At 42.9% G+C, this 21,262-nt stretch overlaps 1 protein-coding gene across 12 annotated transcripts in view; it reads left to right on the forward strand.

The window, feature by feature from the left end:
* The window catches only part of TNIK (TRAF2 and NCK interacting kinase), a 398,627-nt gene that overhangs the window by 158,438 nt on the left and 218,927 nt on the right, over positions 1-21,262 (forward strand). For all 12 annotated transcript variants that reach the window (XM_073578856.1, XM_073578860.1, XM_073578854.1 and 9 more), the window contains exons 3-4: positions 11,827-11,883; positions 21,007-21,132. In XM_073578856.1, the coding sequence (XP_073434957.1) occupies positions 11,827-11,883; positions 21,007-21,132 (183 nt within the window). The remainder of the gene's footprint in view (positions 1-11,826; positions 11,884-21,006; positions 21,133-21,262) is intronic.

The raw sequence follows: 21,262 nt of genomic DNA on the forward strand, positions 1-21,262 counted from the left end.
GCAAGAGACTGTCTGAGTTAACACATTGCACAGGCAAGGTTCCAGTGGGTGGAGATGCCCTAAATACTAGAGGGCTCTTGGTAATTGGTCAAGGACACAGAGCAGACAGGAGACATAGCATGGAGCTGGCAGTAGACAGAAATCACAGCATGGCCTGGAGCAGTGAGAAAGTTGGTGAGTGGGGAATGGGAGGCCATGCAGCAATGCCTGCAGGGTTGTTACACATTTATAATACCATAATTTATGGCCAGAGTCTTCCTAAAACCTAATAATGCTCCTAGATTAGAGTGCCCCTTAATAATTCTCCATGAGTGCCGCACAAAAGGTAATACTATCCCCAGAGTGCCTGATTAAAGCACCACTCCAGCGGTTTTTTGTTGAAGTGATGCAACTATTCCAAGTCCTCTGCACCTAGTCTTTTACTTACCAGTTGCCATCTTCATCTTTTATTGACGCCGCTTTGGGTGGTCTCTAGTAGTTTGTGACCTGCTGGATCGTTCTAGGGTTAGCCGGACATCACATCTGTGTAAGAATGAGATGCAGTACGAGGCCAGAATGACGCTCTCATAGACTTAGGCTATGTGCACACGTAGCGTTTTAAAACGCTTACTAAAAACCGGACTCCTTCCCAGAAATCGCGCATTTTTTTCCGCGCGATTTCACCGCGATTATGATCACGATTTTGCCATGATTTTCGTGTGCGATATTCAAGCACTTTCCAAGTGATTTGAAGCATCGCTTGGAAAGTGATTGACAGGTTGGTCACACTCGTCAAACATAGTGTTTGACAAGTGTGACCAGGTTTTTACTATTGAGGCCGCCTATGCGGCATCAATAGTATAAGATAGGATGTTAAAATGCTAAAAAAAATAAAAAAATCGGTGTATATTTACCTTCCGGCGTCCCGCGCTGCATTCCCGGGCCTCAGCGTTCCCAGTAATGCCTTGCGAGACCTGTGATGAGGTAGTCTCGCGTTGCTATAGCGATCTCGCGAGACCACGTCATCACAGGACCTTGCCGCAAGACATTACTGGGAACGCTGAGGCCGGGAATGCATCGCGGGACGCCGGAAGGTAAATATACCCCGATTTTTTTATTTTTTATTCTTTTTTTTACAGGTGTATGGTACCCAGGGCCTGGAGGACAGTCTCCTCTCCTCCACACCGTGGGTACCATCCGCACATGAGACGCTTAACTTCCCGCATGGTGAGCATAGCCACATGCGGGAAGTAAGCGATTCTCATGAATTCCTATGGGTGCGGAATCGCGGCAATTCTTTGCGATTCCGCACAAAAGAATGAGCATGCTGCGATTTTTTTCCGCGATGCGATTCCGCCGCGGAAAAAAGCGCAGCATTAGCACAGCATGTGCGGAATGCCATAGGAATGTATGGGGGGCGTTCTGTACACGATTTTTAAGCGTTTTCGCGCCGAAAATCGCGGCAAAATGCTTAAAAATCGCTACGTGTGCACACAGCCTAACATTGACTTACCTGTCCCCGCCATCCTGTAATTCGCAGGTGTAAAGTGACCTGAACCCTAGGAGTTGGAGGGTTGTAGATTAGTGAAATCCATGGCTCGCTACTCTACTACACGGTAAGTTTTGGTGTCTGAGTGGACTGCAGCCTAAACATTAGGCAGAGGGCCCCAATGTCATTACCGTACATGGGGCGCTTGCAGAGTAGATCAGAATAGAGCTTCCCTTTAAAGGTTGTAGCATATTTTAGAGCATCTTTTGTAAGTCTGTATTGTTCTATTATGTTACTCCTATAGGAAATGTATTAATAGATAAGGGTAATGGTAACAATATGTCAAATAGTGTCTCTATGAAGTCTGATACGGTCAGCTCTGATTGGACAATGACAGACTGCTTAGAGACACCACCAACTGTTCCACCCAGTTGTCAATTTATTTATATTTTCCAACTGTTTTGAGAACTACGTTGTCTCTTGTCCCATGCCTTACCTAATGAGGTTGCGTCAAGGTGATAAAATAAATTACTGGAGAAGTTGCCCCACATATGTAAATGGAGCTTGTACTGCTGGAATTGTAAAGCAAGAAGTCTGAGAATATTTATGTTAATTATATAGCATTGTGGGTACTTATTTTTAAAAATGCATTGAAATGAATGTGCATTTTAAGCAAATGTGGGCATACATCTAACGTGCTCTCTCCTAGACTTTTCTCAAGGTTAATTTAGTCACCTAGAGCTGAATTGTAAATCTATTCTGCTATGAATCTCAGCGCCGTCATCGGTTTTGAGTGTGCGGCAATTTAAACAGCCGTTCATGCTTCTAATTAACTTCAAATGTTTCTCAGACTCTTTATGATACAAAGGCAATTCAGCTGCAATTGTAAAATATCAAAGCAACCGCAGGAAAATATATTTTACACAAATTAATTGAAAATAAAATGGCATTTTATCTCATTTTTTAGTTGAATTCATTTTTTTAGGAAATGAGGGTGCTTGTTTCAGATGAGGGAATAAAAACATTGGCTTCTCAAGTAACAAAAATAGATAATATAATGTGGATATTGTGTTCCTAAATTGTCTTTTGTCTGCCGATACATAGTAAAATCCCTTATATTACCATTTGTTGCAAAACCAAGGCAGCTGTTTTGATGGCTGCATTAGGATCCTCTGTCTGTTAACTAGAAATTTGTGACAATGTAATCCTTATGCCTCTTGTGTTTCACTACTAATCATCATAGGATAGGTCATCGATAAAAGACTGTGGGGGTCTGACATCTGGTACATATGTACATATCTTGGCTATAACACAAAAACCACCAGCCATAAAAATGCCACCAAAACAGCTCTGGCCCATCAAGTCATGGATTTCACGAGACGTCGCTGTCGTGGACTTCGCGAGACGTCCCTGTCGTGGACTTCGCGAGACGTCCCTGTTATCTGGCATAATAACACTTGCAGCAGATCCTTTAGGTCCTATAAGTTGTTAGGTGGAGCCCCCATGATTTCTCCAGCCCAGCCCACAGATTGGATTTAACTCTAGGGAGTTTGTAGATCAAGTAAACACCTTGAATCTTATCCAGCTGAAAGAAGCTACTGTGAGTAAAAATAATAATGCTATGAAGGGTCTACTTGGTCTACAACAGTGTTTAAGTAGTTGGTATGTTGTAAGGCTGAGTGCACACGGAGTTTTGAGCCCTGCGGAATTTTCCGTGCAGAATGGAAGAAAACCGCAGGTCAAATGACCTGCATTTTTCCTGCGGATTTCTTCCATTTTTCACGCGGTTTTCATGCGGTTTTTGTGCGGTTTTCCATTGCGGTCTTCCCCCTGCGGATTTGGTAACAGGGGAGATAGAAAACCGCACAAAAGAAGTAACATGCTGCGGATTTTGTACCGCTGGAAAACCGCGCGGAAAAATCCGCAGCGTCTGCACAGCGGTTTTTTTTTTTCATTCATTTTAAAGGTACTGTACATCACAATGCGGATATGCAACGTTTCTGCGCGGTAAAATCCGCTGCGGAAACGCTGCAAATCTGCATCGTGTGCACATGGCCTAAGGAAACATCCATGCCATAACCCATCCTTTCCCAGTAGAACATTCTTACCTTTTAGTATCTTGTTGCCACTTCTTTCTCAGGTGACACACACGCATGCCAACACGCCTGTCCACATGATGTAAATGTAATGTATCAGACTAGCCTACTTTCTACCATTGTCCCACGGTCCAGTTTTGATGTTTACTTGCCTATTGTAGGCGCTCTGTGGTGGAAGGTCATCTTTGGCTACACGGATCCATTTATAACAATCTCCGATTCTCAAAGTTCTAACCCTTCCATCATCGTCTGCAGTATCTTTATCAGCGATTTGTGCTCCAGTAGCTCTTCTGTGGGTTCGGACTAGATTGGCCAGCATATATCCAAATGCATCAAACTTGGATGTAATGGTTGCCCTTCCTAAAATCACTTCTTTTTAGGTACAGAACTAACCGCTGCTCACTGGGAACACCCCACAAGACCGACTGTTTTGGAGCTGAGCTGACACAGTTGTCTAGTCATCACAATGTTGACATTGTCAATGTCGCAATCATCCTTCCACTTGCCAATTTTATTCAGCGTTCACTTAGTTATTTAATGTCAAAACAATAGCATTATAAGATGGCGTGTTATGAAATGTTCTAGATTATTGGACAGTCATGGGGAATAGTTTTTTTCTGCCCTGCAGCACTAAATGGGTTCATTTTAGGCCAGAGACCAAATTAATAATGTAATGGAAAGACCCTCCAGTAATACTGTGCGGCAACTTCCATTGCCTTTCATTGAGAGCATGCTAATAGGTAGTGATTTCTGTTTAGCTTTCATCTACTGGTTTTGTGAAATTACAGATTATTTTCACTAGTATGCTGGACAACATTTATAGGATTTTACTGTTCTATTTCTATGTGATTCAGCAACAGATGCGATGAGAAGTTTTGCACTTGGCCTCCTGCTCGTATTATTGGAATATGTATTGGCAGCTCCTAACAATACTGCACAGGCTGTGTCTTCTGGCACAGAAGGTCACCGAGGCTTGCAGTGACATGTTCCATCCTTGGATAGTGTGAACAGCTGCCTCCTTCCCCTATTGTCTGGCAGTTTGCATTTACATGAATATATAATGCCGGACAGGTAACCCCCCTGCTGAGATCTTGAATTATAGGCCTGTTTCACACTTCAGTTTTTCCTGTCAGTCCAGATCCGCCAAAATAGCGGAAAACGGATCCGCAGGTGGACTGACAGGAACGTGTGTGGGCGGATCGGCTGATGAACGGATCCGCCGATGGTTAAAATTTAAAGGAACCGCGCCTGGGGAAAAAAAATAAATAAAATGAATACCATGGGATGTAGGGGTATCCGAGTGCGGACATCTGCGGTGAGTAGCGACCTCGGGAAGAGAGCGGGCATCATCACGTGATGTGGCAGCGAGCGCGCAATGCCAGGGGGCTGAGAGCCGAGATCTCGCGCAAGGAATGGAGGTGATCGCGCAATGCAGGGGGAGATCGGGCGAGGTGATCGCAGGCGGGCTGGAGATCGCGCGGGGATTGGAGGCTATCGGGAGGTAAGTCGGGTAAGGAGAGAGAGAATGAATTTCATTCGGCACCCAAAGAGAATTGTGGGTTAAATCGGTGAATGGCGGATCCGCGGCCAAAAAAAAGTTGCATGGTCCGTCCGGTGATGTTGGCAGATCCGCTGACATGCGGATGCAACGGACGACCATCAGTCAAAATCCGCCAATAATGCTAGTCAATGGGGAAAAAAACGGATCCGCCAAGAAAAATGGCGGATCCGTTTTTTCTCAAACGGCAGATTTTGACTGATGGTCAAAAACGGATGTGTGAAACAGGCCTTAGTCGCCCCATAGAGTGGACAGTCAGAGCCATGTAATCTGTGCCAGAGATTATTCTGAAAATTATAAGAAATATTATTGAAACATTTCATGTAGAATTTAATTTGCATTTGAATAGTGACTTGATGAGGATGGATTAGCTATGTATATGAGGATAGATTAGCTACGTAAACCTGCAGTTAACTCCTTTTATGCCAGTTGGCGATAGTGTTCAGTTGTGAAATGTAGATTTCCCAAGCTATAAGATGCCTACGAATAGGCCAATTCTACAGAAGAAGGCCATGCACATTAGACAGAAGATGATGGATGATTAAACAAACTTTGACTTACATTTATCTGATAAACGATCTTTTCTCGAACACCAATATATACCAGGACCATACATGTTGTCGGCCAATTATTGACTACATTATTGCCGGAAGTGATAATGGATATAGGGTGGAAGATCATTCATAAAGCATGGGTATACAGGCCTACTCTCCTCCTCTGTGGGTTGCTCTATTATACAGGATCGCTCACATATCAACCAAAGCACACTTACAATATATGCCGTCATCTTCTAGCAACTCTCAATAATTTTTGAACACGGCTGACGTCTTTCCAGAAGATGGCAGTGTATCAGTCAATCCGCTAATGCCATTGTTTGCTTTTAAATTTCACCTAAAGATCAACTGTAATCTTTAAAAATCTCAATTTTGCTCTGGCGTGTATGACCAAAATCCTTGGGCTACTTTTCAAGAAAACAATGTTTTGAAGTAATATGCAAATAAAGTGCTGTGGGCATCATGACCGGACCACCTTTATTCAGTCTGGATGCCAAGCTCCTCCCCCGCTTACTTATGTGCCATCGTGGATGGTAGAGTGGATTTTTGGATGATGATTTCTACTGTGTGATGGTTCACCGATCACTTTGCAGTATGAGAAAACCTAATGTAAATTCTCTGTAGCTCCTATACTTTTTTAATGGCCCCAGCTGGGTCAGACCAATATTCCTCTAATTTCCCTAGCCAAAGGTTTGTTTATGATGTATGTTTAAAACCAGGGGAGGACATATCATTGGTGCAAGGGGGCCTATTTATACCTCCAGAGCAGGTGCAATTTTTCATTTTTAGCAGCTCTTGGACTGCAAAGGGCCCATATAGTGTTCTTGCTCAGGGGCCCTTTTCTGTGTTTGGAACGTACACAAGGAAAGCTCTCACTTTGAATATTTGGGTGTGATACAAACTTGTACCCCTTGTCGGTGAGCTCTAGTGTAGTTGGTTCTATGCAAAACATCCCTGACCTATCCACTTATCCATCATGGTGAGGAGATGGAATTGGGCAGCAGGAAACCATGTGCAGTGTCCCTCCATTTAGACCATTAGTTTGTCGCTCTGCGAAGGAAGAGACTTGTGCCCCACATTCTAGTGATTGGTGGGATTCCAAGATGGGGTGCCTAATATAAATGGATTGCCTAATGGTGATTCACATGATTTGTATGGAGCGCCCTTTAAAATCTTTCTAATTTACTATCCTCAGCAATTTTTTGCCTGACATTTCTATTTTATGCATGCAATAAAGGTTTTAGCTGTTATCACACAAAACCGTTTTCGGAATCTGCCTCTGGTTGTTTACTGAGGTCTCCGGTGCTACAAAGGGTGCGACAGCTTGCTTTCTTAACTTCTGTTGTAACTGGCCAGCAGTAATCTCCTAAAAGAGAATCTGAAATGCCAATTGTGATGAAATGTGGAATACTTTGTGCTCTCCGTGGTGCTAGCAGATGCCAGGATCAGTGACGCTTAAGAGCTGAAGCATCTGCTGAGCATCTGATTTTTATGGTTTGCACATCAGTAAAATAGGAAGAGTTGCTGTTTTTTGGAAGTATAGGTAGTAATACTCTTATTCTCTGGAATTTATGCTACAACTGTAACAGTAAATGTAATAGTAAAGCCACTTTTATTTGGGTTATGGGTTTAGACTCCATTGTAACACCAAACATTGTGCCCAGCTCACAGAAAACTCACAGCATTGCGGTTTCCCGTGTGCCCCTTCTTCCCCTAAGGTAATAATTATTCAAGCAACCTTGCAAAAATTGTGGGTGTTTTAGCGCTTATTTGGTAAGACTTAACCATAAATCTACTTTTCAGAAAAATCGGAGTCAATAATATCAGTGTTTCCTACACAGAGCCCTCCAAAATTAACAGCCTTATAAACATTAATAACATTGAAAGTAGACGTCGCCTGTGAGCTACAAAGAAGCGTTTCCTGGTTTTGCCCCAGCGGAAGTCCATCCTGAAACCCAGAGATTTCTATATTACATAGCCACCAATCAATTGTCATACGCCTGATGAAGGATGTTCTACCCAAAAAGTTGCAATCTTCTAATAACTATTGTGGTGTGAATAACAGACTATTTAGTGAATGTTTGTGTTTCCCTTGAAATTATCCGTGTTTTCAAAGAACATTGCATTCCACTCCTCTGTTAAGCCTTACGGAAATGTGTGAATAAATTGACCACTGTGTGTGAACCTTCTCAACGAGACAGAAACCCACATATTCTTAAAGGGGTTGTCCAGTACTAGGAGAACCCCTTCTTAAACTAAAAGTTATGCCCCGGTAACATAATGAGACCGGGATCACACATGCGAGGAATACAGCCGAGTCTCGCATGTTATTACCTGGCACTGCCGCCGGCACTCAGGAGTGGAGCTTGCGGCTCCATGTATTGCTATGCAGCCGCACGCTCCGATCTGAGTGTCAGCGGCAGTGCCAGGTATTAACATGCGAGACTCGGTTGTATTCCTCGCATGTGTGATCCTGGCCTAAAGCTTATACTCTCCTCCCGTGTCGGTGCTGCACTCGCTCTCCCAGGGCTGTGTTGCGTTGTTGTGACACGTGACCCCCGGTGCCCAAACAGCGCTGGCGTCCCTTTCTCCGTCTTTGGACAAACTGAACACGGAGAGGAAGCCAGGTCTGCATCTAATCCCGGTCTTCTGTGGAGTATAGGCTTTATTATGTTATCTGGGCATAACATTTCGTTTAAGAAGGGGTTGCCCTACTAGTGGACAGCACCTTTAAGGGCGCAGTTAGATGGCTGTATAAATCGGGCCAAACTCGAAGTGCAGTGCACGGACTGGCCAGAGGCTCACCCAAATCGAGCTTGACCCTTCCTGTATTTCTGTGCAGCAGTCACACTTTAGACAGGAGAGCTGCCGGCCAGTCCGTGCACGGAATTCCAATCTTGGCCCAATTTATACGACCATCTTACTGCTCCCTTGTCATAAGTACTGTCCAATTTCAGACACTGTAGGGACATGTCCTACTGACAAGAAAATGGTGTTCTAGCCTCGATTTTATTCGTATGTTTCCAGGAGGAAAGGTAGAGGAATTGCACTGTGCAGAGTTCTACGAAAAGATTATGCAAAATATCAGCATTTACTAAAACCGACGTCGGGAGACTTCACAGGACATCTTTATGCAATTTCTGGATGTATTATTTTTCCTCTCCTTCTGTCAATAAGCCCAAAATATGCCCTGAAACTGTGAGACAATATCCAGCGGATGGCCTGCTCACATGCGAGAATTGAAGCTGGAATGTACAGATTCTTGGCAAATAAAATCTGAATTGTTTTCCAAATCGTTTCTTTCCAAATGATGGGAAGGGCTTTGTCAGTGCTAGAGCTTCGCATGAGAGCCAGATCCCATTTTAAAAGATATCCTGTGTGCGTTCTTTGGAGAGCTGCCACAATGAATTCATGGCTGAAAAAACACATATGGGCAAATATTGCACGGTTCACAACATAGCAATTGGCCAAAGACTGACGCTGAGTTGTTGTTGCAGCATGACCTCCTTGTCTTACTTTAATATAGAAGTCTGCAAAGGGGGTCTGTCATTGCAAAATGGTGGGCCAGCCCAAGCATGGTGCACCCTTGGCATGGTCGAGCAGTTTAGTGCACCTTCCCACCATTGTGGTTTGTGTTTTTCTCCATCCTCTTCTTCCTTGACTGACTGCTCTGGCTTTACAGGACATGGAAAATAAGTAGGTGGTTAGGTACAGAGCACTCTTCGGCTATACCCCAGGGTGCACCATATTTCATGCTGGTTTGAACTGTCGCCTTCTGCAGAAAGACTCACTTTGGATATTTATTGTAATATTAGGATCTGTAATCCAGGCCGTACTGCTGGGTGGCCTTTTGGAGATGGTAAATGCGTGTTGTAACCCTGTCATTCAGGAGGTTGGAGCATTTTTGCTGCAGCTTTGTCCATGCTGGTTACCAGGCAGATGCCAGTGCCTCAATGGAAGTAATGAAGGGGGCAAGGTGCAACCTTAAGAAGTTTACCTGTTTCTGATGATGAGAAAACGCCTTTGGTAAAATATTACTCACTCTTGATTTTCTGTAACGAGGGTGGGCAATTAATTTTCCCAAGAAGCCACGTGAGATGCCGCTAAACCTCAGCTCTGCTCCATAATTTATTGCTTAATATTCAGCAGAATAGGGTATGTTGACTAGCTGCTACTGTTGATATAAGACCTAGTGTAAGGCCTCTTTCACACTTACGTTTTTGACCATCAGTCAAAATCCGCCAGGTTTTGAAAAAACGGATCCAACATTTTTTTTGAGGATCCTTTTTTTCCCCATTGAGTTGCATTACTGGCGGATCTTGACGGATGGCCATCCGATGGACCCGTTTTTGTGAGGATCCGGACGGACCCTGCAACATTTTTTTGCTTGTTGGATCCGCATTTTCCATTGCGCATGCCCAGAAAAAGGAAAGTCAGGGAGAAAATTAACCCTGAAATCCTTTCTGGCGGCCGAATTTTTCTCTCTCTCTCTCTCTCTCTCTCTCTCTCTTGTCAAAAAACGGATCATGTTACATCCGTTCACAGCAGTTGGCAACGGATCCGCTTTTCCGCCTTTTTGGCGGATTTTAACTGACACAAAAAACTGAAGTGTGAAAGAGGCCTAACACGTACTAGCATATATTAACAGATAATCAAAACCATATAATTTACTGTTTCTTTATTTATAAAGTTTATAATTCTACTGCTCCTACTAATTGGCCTTTAATTAGTATTCCCATCCCATAGATCCTATCACAATATGTATTAGGTGTAATGATATCAAATGCCTCCAATTAGAAATGTAGATAGTTGTTCTGATTTGCTATGTCGCTTTCCCAATGAGCAGGGTATTGCAGTAGTTTAGGTATCCATGGTTATGACCACTAGCAACTGTCTCTATATGCACATCAGGTAAGCAACATAGCTAATCAGAAGAACTGTACTACATTTCTAACTGAATGTATCTGCTAATAATATTAGCATTATTACACCTACATATTAGGATAGAATCTTGGCGATGGGAATACCCTTTAAGTATAATAAGGATAAATGTACCTTGATTGGTTGTGTTCCTGACTGTGACCTCTCCCATGGTCTATCCTTGTCCCGGTCTTTGGCTTGTGTATCTACTGCGATGCTACTTGGTTGCATGTGGTTTCCAGCCCTTCAGGTGTCGCCGCCAATTCGCCCAGGTCTGGTCTATAATGTAAATAATCCAAATTAAATAAATCTTTTTACTTACTGTATGATCTGTCAAATCTGAGAATACTGGAGTTCTATCAGCGTATGATTAGCATGAAACATAAACCGTTAGTTGAGTACATGATAAGAGCACAATGGGACTTGTCTTTTTATATTACTTTTTCGAGAATTCGAGCTCCCTCTGTTTCTTCTGATGATTGGTGCCCGTTCCTTGTAGATGCATCTGTAAATGATTGACTGTAAATAATGAAGGGCTAGCAAGCTCGGATAAGGTGTTATCTGAGCATGCTTGGGTGCTAACCGAGTGACTTTGTCGTGCTTGAAAAATATGTTCGAGTCCTCACGCCTCCATGTCTTGCGGCTGTTCGACGTGCAGGGATTTCCTAAGAAACAGGCTCATGTGTTGCGACTTTCAAAGAGCCATGAGACATGCAGGCGTGGGGATGCGAACATAATATTTGAGCGCATCGGAGCATGATCAGATAACACCTTATCCAAGCACGCTCGCTCACCACTCACTGTAAACTCTGCTCCGTATGAGCTATGACAGTTCTGTGCGGTGAACATGTTCTCGTCTGTTTTACCTAGAATTGCATCGAGAGGACTTTTGTTGTGAAAGTTTAGTAGAATAAAGTGTGCTGGAAGCAGCGAGTTTTCATGTTCTTATACTGCCAATATGGTGCCTAGGTGCGAAATAAATGACCCTTACAATGCTTAGTCATGTAGAAAGCAGCGGCTGACTCACCGATCTGTAAATGGCCTGCACTCAATTCCCTTTGTGTCAAAATGTCACCAAATCTGCTTATTTTCTGCAATGGAGCAGAGGCTAATCTATCAGAGGTGCCTGCAGACCGGCCGGCCATGTACAGCCCACGTCAGTGTGTCGCTTCCATCTACACTGCACCCCCACATTGGAAACATGTATTTATATATCTTATTTCATTACAGGGTCGACATGTTAAAACCGGGCAGCTCGCGGCCATTAAGGTCATGGATGTCACAGGGGTAATGTATCATTTGTTTCATATCTGATATACAGTAAGTATGTTCTCAACTTTGCAGCATTTTATTTTGGAAGTTGCTAATATCTTATATAAGAGAGGCAGATAATTACCATAGAACGGTTTATTGATGGTCATACAGAGCTGCAGAAGGGGGTCCGATAGGGGCTGCTAAGCAGTTAGGACTCTCTAAACCATCATCGTTGAAATTGTAAGGTCAGATGCCCATGTTCATTCAGATCCGTCATTGATCACGACCAATATGTACAGTACATCTGTAGATCAAAAATGTCTAAATCTATAGCTGCAGTATTTCTTTGCTCAAAGACACTCCTTCTTTGTAATAAAAACATGCCCCACACACATGGGCTATATGCAGAGAGCGCTGCCCCAGCTCATGGATGGCAGACTTTAAATGGATGTTCCGGTTTCAGAAAACCCCTGACCCTCATCTGCAATGTTTTCTTAAAGGTAGTCTGTGTCCCCCAAGATGCATTTTAAATTTGCTGTACTGTGTTGTCTTTATTTTATTTTTATATAGCGCTAACATATTCCGCAGCGCTTTACAGTTAGCACACATTTTCATCGCTGTCCCCGATGGGGCTCACAATCTAAATTCCCTATCAGTATGTCTTTGGAATGTGGGAGGAAACCCACGCAAACACGGGGAGAACATACAAACTCCTTGCAGATGTTGTCCTTGGTGGGATTCGAACCCTGGACCCCAGCGCTGCAATGCTAACCACTGAGCCCCCGTGCTGCCCAATCTCTCCTTGTGTGCGCGTAGTAAGGAGAGATATGTCAGTCATTGGGTGGGGAGACTCTTCCTTTAGGACTGATCTCCTATGAAGCGCGGTCTCCAGCGGGTTTTAAAGTATTTTTTCTCTGATAAGCCGCAGTGTTGTAGGAGATCATATAACCCGTGCCTGACACGCTGCCCGTGGTCATCTGCTGTCCTGTTAACTTTTAAAGGACATAGTAATTGCTTTTTACAGTACAAAATCTATATGAAGTTACTGAAAACTTACTATAGATTTAGGCCAATTTTTTTTTTAAATGTTCCATTCCTTTTTTTGACTTTTGGTATTCGCAGACGTTTCAGCAAATGGCACATGAGGTACGCGAATTTTGTTCAAAGTCAAAAATAGCCTTTTTCCCTGTCCTTAGCCATTTTTGTGACTTTTTCAGCAAAGTGTTGCAAAAAATGGGCCTTGGTGAGCATAAAATCACTCCAGAGTGATACTGGAACGGAGTGTGAAATTTGAAATTTTGTAAATAGAGTTGGCTGAAAATATCTGTTAACGCTAAACTCCGCCCACAAAACAAATAACAACTAAAAAGAAACAAGTGACCACATATAATAGTGACTTAAAAAAGAAGCAACAAATAAGAGTGAAAAAATAATGAACTGGGTGCAAAAAAAACAAAAAAGGCGCAAAGGCAATGATGAATCGGAATATGGAATTTTGACCATTGCACTTTCTGCATGTTTTATTTTGCTGGTCGGTATAATGGCATAAAGCTGCTTCCAAGCTGATGACCGGATTATGAATGAGGCTTTTCCTGGGGCGATTGACAGTGGTTACATGTTCCACTTGAACAGGGCCGTGTTTTTTGTTATCTCTCACTTGTTTTATCTGGATAGCCTCTAGTTAAGGTCATTCACATGTTCCAAAATAAACACATTAACACGGAACATTCCACAGAAGGATTGTTACTGTGCGAGGACCAGCGAGGTGTGTGATGAGATGTAATCATGTCCTGTGTATGGAGGACAATGCGCAGGAATGTTACACTACATTATGTTACCAATGTCCTCTCTTTTGTATTTCGTGCTTCCTAGAGGCACAATATTAAGGGGGTGAATGAGATTAAAATAACATGGTGGCTTCCTTCTAAACACACCGGCCTTTCGTCCTTCGGCTATGTCTGCCAGTGCGGCAGGGCCACCATCCCTTGAGTATATCTTACTTATAGCAGTGGGCTGGTTTTATGATTATGGAGACCAAAGATTTTCATGAGGGTGAGATGGGGATTGAACAGCCACATTCATACGTGTCTGTGGTTCACAAGACGTCAAGTAGATCAGATTGTTAACGATAGATGGGGATAAACTATGCAATTGTTATATATAGATGTGTGTATTTATAAATGTGTATATGCACGGTATGTAAAATGTGTGTATAATATATATTAATTTTTTTGCATAGATTTAATGTTTTCACAAATATTCAATGTGTCTCAAAGATGATCATTCAGACTAAAAGCTGGTGTCTTATCTGTTTCAGTAAATATGCACATTACTGACCATAATGTAACAATTTAGGTTTTCTTAAAAATTTGTGTAGTGTTTCTCTCTTACGCCTTCTTGGAAGTGAATAAGTCTGGGGCTCCACGGTGAGATGATGTGTCACATAACCATAATTCTCAGACAAGTCTTGCGACCAAACACGCCAGTACAACTGGTTGCATCTCACTGGAACATATGAGCAGTGACAGAAACGTTATCACTTTGTGGCCATCGCAATGCCACCTCATAGGAAATCATTAGTTATGTTGTTGCAACTTGCAATGTGACTGTAAGTTGAGTGTCATGTGATGTGTAGCCCCAGCCGAAATGCATATCTGGATGGTGCCATTTGGGGGTATCCCTATAGAGTCTGACGCTGAACAATCCGTGTAGATCATCTAAGACTATGTAGGGACACACCTATTTAACAAGCTTAAAGAGGTATTCCAATCTCCAAGTTCCTATCCCAATAGATAGTAGGTGTAGTAATAATAATAATAATAATAATAATAATAACAAACACCTCCAATTAGAAATGTAGTATAGTTTTTCTGGTTCGCTATGTCTCTTTCCTCATGTGCAGGACCTTCGGTATCCATGGTTACGACCACTGTCATAGTGACAGTTAGCTAGTTGCTGTGGTTGTAACTATGGATACCTAAGGTCCTGCACATGAGGAAAGAGGCATAGCGAATCAGAAAAAACGATATTACATTTCTAATTGGAGGTGTTTGCTAATATTATCATGCCTGCTATATATTGGGATGGGAATACCCCTTTAATAATAACATCCAGATAATAAATGTTGTTGTTTTTTTTTTCCAGAAGAGTAACGGAACCGCACAATGCAGAGTTATATTCACAATATATATTAGTATTTACTAAAACAGGCATGCCATGAAAGCTTACAGATCCTCTGTAGGCCACAGGCGACAAATCCGCTGTAGTCTACCATGTCCTTCAGGAATCGCTGCATCCATATTTCAACAGTTTATAGTATTTTAATGGACAGTAGGACTTTTATATTATTGTGGCTGACTGCTGGCCTGAACTCTGCGTTCTGCCATATTACCAATAGAGGCCCCTTTGCCTCTGCAGCATTGGAGAAGCGCAGGGACACTTTGCCAACCATTCCTGTCGCCTATGAGCTGTACGCTACAGATTTAAAATTCCCTCTGCTTTTTAGAATGGAGAGGATTTTTAATAAGAGGTAAAATGCAAAGTTGCTTCTCATTACAAGTGCTGCAATTTCACCCATTTAATAAGATGAAACACAGAATTAGATAATTATATTGGTATGACAGATTACTGCAGCTCAAGGACACTGCAGCATATATTCACTAGTGTGACACCCACCTGAGCTGTATCTCACCAACAACTTACAGTTGTTGGTGAGATACAGTTTAGCCAGGAACAGACTGTAGATGTTCATTGACTTCTATTGAAATGTTTTTACTGCATGCTCTGTGATCTGTGCAGAGGTCATTGTGCAGGAAGAGGGGAAACCAATAGGTTAATAAACCTGAATCCTGAATATTTAAAGGGGTTGTCCACTATTAGGACAAGCCCTTCTTGAAATAAATGTTTGGCCCCACTAAAAAACCTATACTTGCCTTCCATTGCAGCACTGTTCCCGCGGTGTCGGTACTTGCTCTCGTACGGTGTTGTAACTCGTGACCCAGGCGCTCAATCAGCGCTGGCGTCACTGTCCCCACCTACGTATGGATTGAACATGGAGGGGAAGCCAGGGATCAGTTGGGCACCAGGCTCGCGTGTCACAACACCGCACGAGAGCCCTAGGGAGAGCGAGTGCCTACACCCCGCAAACGGCGCCGGCAACATTATTATTAGGCAAATATTAGTGTGCAGAATTATTTTGTAACTAAATGAAAAACATGAATTTTCCCATCTCGATTGTTTATTTTCATCTGTTAAAGTGAGAATAGTAACCAAACAGCTCAAAATGTGCAAAAATACATTTCTGACATTTAAAAAAAATAAATATCAAAATCAGTGACCAATATATCCACCCTTCTTTTCAGTAACAGCCATAAGCCATCCATTCATGAAGTCAGTTTCTTAATCTGTTGACAATCAACTTTTCTGGCACCAGCTACAGCCTCTAAGACACTGGTTAGAGGTGACTGTTTTCCTTCACCATAAATCTTTCTTTTAAGGCCAGGGTCAGACTTGCGAGAAACTCGGAGGAGTCTCGCACATCAATACCCAGCACTGCCTCCGGCACTCGGATTGCATTGTTCAGCTGCATGTATTTCTATGCAGCCATGCGGTCCGATCCAAGTGCCGGTGGCAGTGCCGGGTGTTGACGTGCGAGACTCATCTGAGTTTCTCGTAAGTCTGAACCCGGCCTAAGAAGTTCCCAAAAGTTCTTATTACCGTTTAGGTCAGGTGAGGAAGGAGGCCATGCCATTATTCTTTCATTTCTAAGGCCATCTTTACTATCAGCCAAGCAGTGGAGACTTTAATGCTGCGATAGAGCATTGTCCGGTATAAAAATCATTCCTTGTCAGATGCAGACATTTTCCTGTACCACTGCTTGAAGAAAGTGTCTTCTTAAAACTGGCAGTAGGTTTGGGAGTTGATTTTCAGTCCATCTTGAACCCAATAATGTCCACATAGCTCATCTTTAATATTACCAGCCCATAGCAGTACCCCTCCTCCACCTTGCTGGTGTCTGAGTCCATATCCTTACACCCCCCTATCACACACATACACATCATCTGATCTGCTTCTTCCAATAAGCATTGAAGTTTATACAGCTTGGAATTAGAAAATCTGCATAAAAGTGATGACAGTCAAATACTCACTTGCCCAATAATTCTGCACACAGTGTATAAATAGTGGTAAAGGGAATTAAAAAAAAAAAACATTTGGCACATTTGCTCCTGAGGAAGCCACATATTTGTGGCGATATGCTTGGAGTTTGATCCCTATTCATAATTGATTGGCACAGGTTTTATATGCTTGCACGGTTCATTATGGATCATTTATCTTAAACTAATATACCTTCATATCCTTTGTTTTTGCCTCTTTTTCATGATTTGTCATGCTCATGGGCAATGATTGGTTGTCCGTTTCTTTTTTCCCCATAGGGGATACCTCTTTGCATTGTTATATCTTATCTGCACTTGTTCTGTGCAATATAGCATTGTATACTTATTTTAGTGTGTTTTCGCCGCCATTCCTTCACACATATTGACAATTTGATGGATATGGATTGTACGGATTGGGGTAGTTTTCTATTCTTTCTGCTTTATTGTATTGCATTTTAACTATAGAGTCAATGAATATACCGTATATACTCGAGTATAAGCCTAGGCACCTGATTTTACCTAAAAAAACTGGGCAACCTTATTGACTCCAGTATAAACCTGGTATGCATTCTTCCCTCATCCCCATCCTGGTATGCACAGCCTCCTCAACCCCATTCTGGTATGCACGTGTTCCTCATACCTATCCTTGTATGCAAGGCTCCTCATCCCTATCCTTGTATGCATTCTTAATATAAGGCACGTCACTCCGAGTGCGAAGACGGGGTGCACAGAAAAAGGGTACCAATCCCAATACAATATATAAAAAAAATGAAATCTGCCAGATTTCATATTTTTTTTTATATATCCTTGTATGCATGGCCCCATCCCCATCCTTAAATGCATCTCTCCATCTCTATCCTTGAATGCATCTCTCCATCCCTATCCTTGTATGCATCTCTCCATCCCTATCCTTGTATGCATGGCCCCATCCCCATCCTTGTATGCATGGCCCCATCCCCATCCTTGTATGCATGGCCTCATCCCCATCCTTGTATGCATGGCCCCATCCCCATCCTTGTATGCATGGCCCCATCCCCATCCTTGTATGCATGGCCCCATCCCCATCCTTGTATGCATGGCCCCATCCCCATCCTTGTATGCATGGCCCCATCCCCATCCTTGTATGCATGGCCCCATCCCCATCCTTGTATGCATGGCCCCATCCCCATCCTTGTATGCATGGCCCCATCCCCATCCTTGTATGCATGGCCCCATCCCCATCCTTGTATGCATGGCCCCATCCCCATCCTTGTATGCATGGCCCCATCCCCATCCTTGTATGCATGGCCCCATCCCCACCCTTGTATGCATGGCCCCATCCCCACCCTTGTATGCATGGCCCCATCCCCATCCTTGTATGCATGGCCCCATCCCCATCCTTGTATGCATGGCCCCATCCCCATCCTTGTATGCATGGCTCCATCCCCATCCGTGTATGCATGACCCCATTCTTATCCTGATATGATTGGTCCCTATAAAAAAACATAAAAAAAATAAACGATTACACTTCCCTTCCTGCGCTCCCTCGCAGCGTCTTGTTCTGGTGCCAGCAGCTGCTTTATGCTTGTAAGCAGCACATGGCAGGGACGTCATGCGCTGTTCACAAGCAGAGCACAGCTTATAAAATACCGCTTCCGACGCCGGAACTATGTGCATGGAGGGCATTGAGTATTAAGTAGTGCGCACAGTGTCAGACACCGAGCTGTCATGTGTGCCGCTACTTAAGAGAAATGAATAGTCACCTCCCTTAACTAGCGGGGGCACGTGACCGCCCGGCAGCTGCAGAAGCTGGCTGCGGCGGCTGACACCGTGCACCCTGTTACAGAGAAATGAATATTCATTACCAGTGCTGTGAATATTCATTGCTCTTTAGCAGCGAGCATCATAGTTAGCTCAGTCGCCGGCTCCTGCCTCTGTGACCCGCAGCTCCGCCGCTGCCCTTCCCCCTCCATGTTCTGGACACCTAACTCGAGTATAAGCCGGGGGGTGTTTCAGCACAAAAAAATGTGCTGAAAAACTCTGCTTATACTCGAGTACAGTTGTGGCCAAAAGTATTGACTCCCCTGCAATTCTGTCAGATAATACTCAGTTTCTTCCTGAAAATGATTGCAAACACAAATTCTTTGGTATTATTATCTTCATTTAATTTGTCTTAAATGAAAAAACACAAAAGAGAATGAAGCAAGAAGCAAAACATTGATCATTTCACACAAAACTCCAAATATGGGCCAGACAAAAGTATTGGCACCCTCAGCCTAATACTTGGTTGCACAACCTTTAGCCAAAATAACTGCGACCAACCGCTTCCGGTAACCATCAATGAGTTTCTTACAATGCTCTGCTGGAATTTTAGACTATTCTTCTTTGGCAAACTGCTCCAGGTCCCTGATATTAGAAGGGTGCCTTCTTCAAACTGCCATTTTTAGATCTCTCCACAGGTGTTCTATGGGATTCAGGTCTGGACTCATTGCTGGCCACCTTAGAAGTCTCCAGTGCTTTCTCTCAAACCATTTTCTAGTGCTTTTTGAAGTGTGTTTTGGGTCATTGTCCTGCTGTAAGACCCATGACCTCTGAGGGAGACCCAGCTTTCTCACACTGGGCCCTACATTATGCTGCAAAATTTGTTGGTAGTCTTCAGACTTCATAATGCCATGCACACGGTCAAGCAGTCCAGTGCCAGAGGCAGCAAAGCAACCCCAAAACATCAGGGAACCTCCGCCATGTTTGACTGTAGGGACCGTGTTCTTTTCTTTGAATGCCTCTTTTTTTTCTCCTGTAAACTCTCTGTTGATGCCTTTGCCCAAAAAGCTCTACTTTTGTCTCATCTGACCAGAGAACATTCTTCCAAAACGTTTTAGGCTTTTTCAGGTAAGTTTTGGCAAACTCCAGCCTGGCTTTTTTTACGTCTCGGGGTAAGAAGTGGGGTCTTCCTGGGTCTCCTACCATACAGTGTTTTTTCATTCAGACGCCGACGGATAGTACGGGTTGGCACTGTTGTACCCTCGGACTGCATGGCAGCTTGAACTTGTTTGGATGTTAGTCGAGGTTCTTTATCCAACATCCGCACAATCTTGCGTTGAAATCTCTTGTCAATTTTTCTTTTCCGTCCACATCTAGGGAGGTTAGCCACAGTGCCATGGGCTTTTAACTTCTTGATGACACTGCGCACGGTAGACATAGGAATATTCAGGTCTTTGGAGATGGACTTGTAGCCTTGAGATTGCTCATGCTTCCTCACAATTTGGTTTCTCAAGTCCTCAGACAGTTCTTTGGTCTTCTTTCTTTTCTCCATGCTCAATGTGGTACACACAAGGACACAGGACAGAGCTTGAGTCAACTTTAATCCATGTCAACTGGCTGCAAGTGTGATTTAGTTATTGCCAACACCTGTTAGGTGCCACAGGTAAGTTACAGGTGCTGTTAATTACACAAATTAGAGAAGCATCACATGATTTTTCGAACAGTGCCAATACTTGTGTCCACCCTCTTTTTTATGTTTGGTGTGGAATTATATCCAATTTGGCTTTAGGACAATTCTTTTTCTGTTTTTTTCATTTAAGACAAATTAAATGAAGATAATAATACCAAAGAATTTGTGTTTGCAATCATTTTCAGGAAGAAACTGAGTATTTTCTGACAGAATTGCAGGGGTGTCAATACTTTTGGCCACAACTGTATATATGGAATGTGTTCACATTTACCTGTGACACCTGGTGGATTAGGGCGGCACAGCTTTATTACAAGTTGTATGGTCAGTTTTGTAAGCCATTGTCTTTTTAAGTGTTTTTAATCCACTTTTTGGCAATTGGTTCATGTATTAATGAAATGTGTTAATTATTTGAGAGATCCCTTTTTTTTGTATATTCCTTTCCTTTTTTCTTTGAAAAACATATTTAACAATGTTTTGATAAAAAAAAAATCCTTTTCTAGTGACACTTTCCTTTATGTATGTTGTCAATATATTTAACGTAAAATATGCTTCTACTTCTTTCTCACCACATAGGATGAAGAAGAGGAGATCAAGCAGGAAATTAACATGCTCAAAAAGTATTCACATCATAGAAACATTGCCACGTATTATGGGGCATTCATTAAAAAGAACCCACCTGGGATGGATGATCAGCTTTGGGTAAGGACACGTTATCGTCTTTGTGTAATATTCTTCTGATTTAAAAGTCATATACCAGCATGTTAGGGAAGACGTGATGTCGGAGCAGTCTTTGTAGGGCTACACAAGTTGTTAACAGGCAGAAGATAAT

Source organism: Dendrobates tinctorius, unplaced genomic scaffold (genome assembly GCF_039654945.1).
Source record: "Dendrobates tinctorius isolate UK_male_01 unplaced genomic scaffold, ASM3965494v1 ptg000060l, whole genome shotgun sequence".
Lineage (NCBI taxonomy): Eukaryota > Metazoa > Chordata > Amphibia > Anura > Dendrobatidae > Dendrobates > Dendrobates tinctorius.